A 4,171-nucleotide genomic window follows, 5' to 3' on the forward strand; every position below is an offset into this window, starting at 1 on the left:
GAAGAGCCAGGTGAGAGCCAAGTATCCCTGCATGCGCGGCCTGCGGCCCTGCCCCTCAGCTGGCACAGCCGGCACAGAGCAGCCCCTGGGACAGCCCAGGGGGCACCTGGCCCCGCAAGGCGCTCACTGCTGTTACTCTCTCCTCTCCAGCATGCGTGCTTTGTGGCCGAGTGGATGAGGACTCGGGCATCCTTGGCTGCAAAGTAGAGATTGATGGATTGTACATCCATGAGTTTTGTGTGGTGAGTTCCCTTGTGGCTCCTGCCACCTGCCTCCAACCAGTGATTCCCTCCTTTCTGCCCCAACTAGACCATGCTCTTTCCCCTTGTACAGATATTTGCCAGCGGCCTTTGTCAATACATGGAAGGCAGCAACGAGGCACGTTTTTGTGCAGAAGACATCACACGCACAGTGAGGGAGGCAGAGCAGACGGTGAGCACTGGACCGGAACAGGGAGCTTGGTGCCAGGAGAGCTTAGCCTGGTCCCAAGAAAGCAATCCCAGCCCCTCCTCTCAGCTCCAGGAGACACTCCTGCTCTTGCAGACCAGCCCTGTTCACCAGGCAGCTCTGCAGAGTGCCGCCCAGCCCTGCCCGCATCCTGCGCCCTGCCCAGAGGTGCGGGGCCCGCTGCGTAGGCCCTGAGCCTGCAGCTGATGGGGGCTGCTCTGCTCTTTCCAGCTCTGCTTCGTCTGTGGCAGTTCGGGGGCCACCGTCATCTGCGCAGAGCCAGGATGTGAGCAGAGCTTCCATCTGCCCTGCGCCTATGAGGGTCAATGCGTCACCCAGTTCTTCGGAGCGCTCAGGTAAGGGCCGCCAGGTGCGGCCTGTGGCCTCCAACCCTGCTGTCAGCACCAGCCACAGCAGCGAGGAACGCGCTGTGAACCTCCCAGCAGCCTGACAGAGCCAGAGCCAAGGCCTGGGGCTCCTTCCCGTTCCTCTGCCCTCCTCGCAGCCCTTCTCACCTCGCTCATCCCTTCCATCTTCCCCCAGGGCCTTCTGCAGGGAGCACAGCCCGCAGCAGGCAGTGCAGGCAGAACCGGCGCCGGACACGACCTGCCTCATCTGCATGGAGCCTGTGGGTGACAGCAGGTCGTACGGCACCGTGGTGTGCCCAGCCTGCCAACACGCCTGGTTCCACCGGGCCTGCGTCCAGGTAGGAGCCCTCCCCTTGAGCTGCAGCACCGCAGGCGCTCAGCAGCAACAAGCAGCACTCAGCTCACACCCACACTGCTTGTGTTTCTGCTGCAGGAACAGGCACTGAGCGCAGGGATTTATTGCTTCCGGTGCCCCCACTGCAGAGACAAGGAATCTTTCCTGCGAGAAATGCTGAATGTGGGGATCCGAATCCCATTCAGGTTGGTGTCCTTCAGACAGCTCTTGAGATGCCTGGCCCTTGGCAGCCATTAACGTGGGCCTGAGCATCATTGGGAAGCTGAAAGCAGGGATAAGGAGGATGGGGATGGATGGATTTCAGGGGTTAGTTTCAGTCCTGGGCCAGTGAGTGCTCATCACATTCCCTCCCTTCTCTGGCAGAAAACCAACATGGGATGACAACTATACCTATTCATCCCTGGGTGTTCGGTACGAGCGCTGCGTGGCCATCAACTGCCTTTACCCCCTTGGCAGAGGGCATTCAGGAGAGGGGTGAGTGAGCTCAGCTGCCCTCTGGGGCTCTGCGTGGCATCGCAGCCTCACCACAGGCTGGGGGAGCACAGACTGAGCACCAGAGCTGTGCCGGGCACTCCCTGGCTCAGGGCACTTTGTGCTCACGGCCACAACCTGTTGCTTTCCACAGACCTTGGGAGATGCTCCTCTGCAGCTCCTGTGCTGCACGAGCCACACACCGCCGCTGTTCCCAGCTGAGTAACAGCACAACCAGCTGGGAGTGCGACAGCTGTGCTGCTGGAGAGGGCACCGGTAAGAGGCAAACAGCCGCGTGCTGCTGGGCTGGGGACAGGCGAGGCCTGGCAGCGGCTGCTCAGAGCGGCCTTGCTCAAATCCCTCCAGCCCGGGACAAACAGGAGCCAGTTCCACCCCATGGCTGGGATGCCATCCTGCTCACCTTCCTGCCTCCCCTTACAGCCTCCAGCACCAGATCACGTCTTGCTGGCCTCGGCACCACCAGCCAGCAGGGACTGCGGCCATCCCGAGGATCCTCAACAGAGAGCAGCAGCTCCGGCACCTCCATCCAGGCACCATCGGGGCCAGCTCACCGCTCCGGTGTGCCTGAGAGCAGCGGCCTGTCCATCCAGCGCAGGACAGACCGCAGGAGAATCGCTCCACGTGCACGCCGGGATGCAAACAGCTTTAATGAGTCCCGGGGACGCCGTGGAAGAACCCGCAGTGCTGCCCCGATTGCCGGGAGCAGCAGCACAGACTCTGCCAGCCAGGGGACATCTCGGTCCTCGAGGCGCTGCCCTGCACTAAGATACAACCGCAGGTGCAGGCAGGGACAGCGGGCCCGGACAAGAAGCCGCTCTCCGTTGCGGCGCCGGGCCCCAGAATCGCCGAGCCGGCCCCAGAGACACCGAGGGAGCCGGCAGACAGCAACCCCAGGTGCTCAGAGCTGCACCCGCAGCTCCTGCACATCGGCAGCACCGGGGTCCTCCAGGGCTTCCCCAACGGCCCACGGAAGCCCATCCAGACATCCGGGGCGGGCCCGCACTCGCAGCCGCTCGCCTCTCCATCGCCGGGCTGCGGACACCGACAGCCAGCCCCGAAGACGCCGCACCAGCCGGTCCAGGCGGCGAGGGCCAGCCCAGGGGCGGAGCCGCTCCCGGGTACCACGTGGGGCCCAGCACATCACCGGCCGGCCCTGCTGAAGCCGTGGGAGCAGCCATCTACAAGCTCCGTTCCAACCTCTTACCCTAAACCCCATCCCTAATCCTATCCAATGTCATCCAAACCCATCTCAATAAAACTTAATTCCCTTATGCCACTGTCAGTTTGGTTCTTCTTTGCCTTTCCCGAGGTGGGCAGCTTTAGGGCCTGGATCCGCGGGCTTCCCTTCCCCAGCACCCAACCCATTCCTTCCTCCCCGCAGCCCGGTTCATGCTGAGCTGGGTTCTGGCCCCGACTCCAGCGGGGCGCAATGTTTCCAACGCACACCGTGGAGGAGGCCAGGCTGGCAGCTGCAGCCCCGTTCTGGGGCACACATCTTCCACACACTCTAGAAACCTCCCAGGCTGCTGCTTGTGCACCGTTCTGTATTTCCAGCATAGATCGGGGAAGTCCAAGTCCCCCATGGGAACAAATTCTGCCAGCTGCTCATAGAGCGCCTCGTCCATTTATTCATTCTGGTTAGGTGCTCTATAACAGACCGCCACAAGGCTGTCAGGTTTGTTGGCTTTCCCCTTGATCCACATGGACTCAACCTTATTATTCCCAGGCCCAAACTCAGCAACACACTCTTATAGAGCCCTTATGCCCCTTCTTCCTTGCCTCTCCCTTCTGAAGAGTTTATTGCCCTTCACTGCAGGAATACAGTCATGGGAATTGTCCGGCACTGTCTCATCAATGGCAACAAACTCACAGTTTGCCTGATGCACAATGGCTTCCAGCTCCTCCTGCTTGTTGCCCATGCTTTGTGCACTGGTGTAGAGGACTCAGCTGAGTCACTGGCCTCCCCCCCAAACCCATCATTGCTCCCTCAGGCTCATCTAGCAAACCTCGTTTCATCCCTTTCCCCCTTCATACCTAGTTTAAAGCCCCAGCTCCTGGGCTTGGGATCCACTTTTCCTTTTGAGACAGATGGAACCTGTCGCCTCCCGATCCGGCGACAAGTTAAGTCTGCCGTGTGAAAGTACCGTGCCTCAGCACACGGGGAACAGACAGGACTCACACACAGTGCATAACGCCGAAAGTACAAGTTTAATGCCTCACAACAAACCCTATATAGTGGTCCAGGTGACCGCCCCTGTGTGACACTCGTGACCTCCCTGACTCCACCCTAGGTGCACGCAGGCACCACCTACCCAATACCCAACATCTCCCCCCTCTTTATCATCTGCAAGTCCCTGTAAAGGTTTCCCCGCTTACTCCCTGTTACCCCAAAGTTGATTCTCACATTTAAGGCTATTCCGCAAACAAATCAAACATTAAACATGTGCAAAGAACAATTAAGCCGTCACAATAACATACCAAAGAGATGCAGCTGCAGCGCCTACAAACC

At 60.0% G+C, this 4,171-nt stretch overlaps 1 protein-coding gene across 1 annotated transcript; it reads left to right on the forward strand.

Annotated features, from left to right (window-relative positions):
* Positions 1-312: 312 nt before the first annotated feature.
* On the forward strand, positions 313-2,822 carry LOC140250477 (PHD finger protein 7-like). Its single transcript, XM_072333253.1, is given in 8 exon segments — positions 313-432; positions 679-803; positions 991-1,207; positions 1,210-1,355; positions 1,534-1,644; positions 1,796-1,917; positions 2,083-2,242; positions 2,645-2,822. Coding segments are annotated over 8 exon segments (1,179 nt in total).
* The last annotated feature ends 1,349 nt before the right edge of the window (positions 2,823-4,171 follow it).

This window comes from Excalfactoria chinensis, chromosome 1, assembly GCF_039878825.1.
Source record: "Excalfactoria chinensis isolate bCotChi1 chromosome 1, bCotChi1.hap2, whole genome shotgun sequence".
Lineage (NCBI taxonomy): Eukaryota > Metazoa > Chordata > Aves > Galliformes > Phasianidae > Excalfactoria > Excalfactoria chinensis.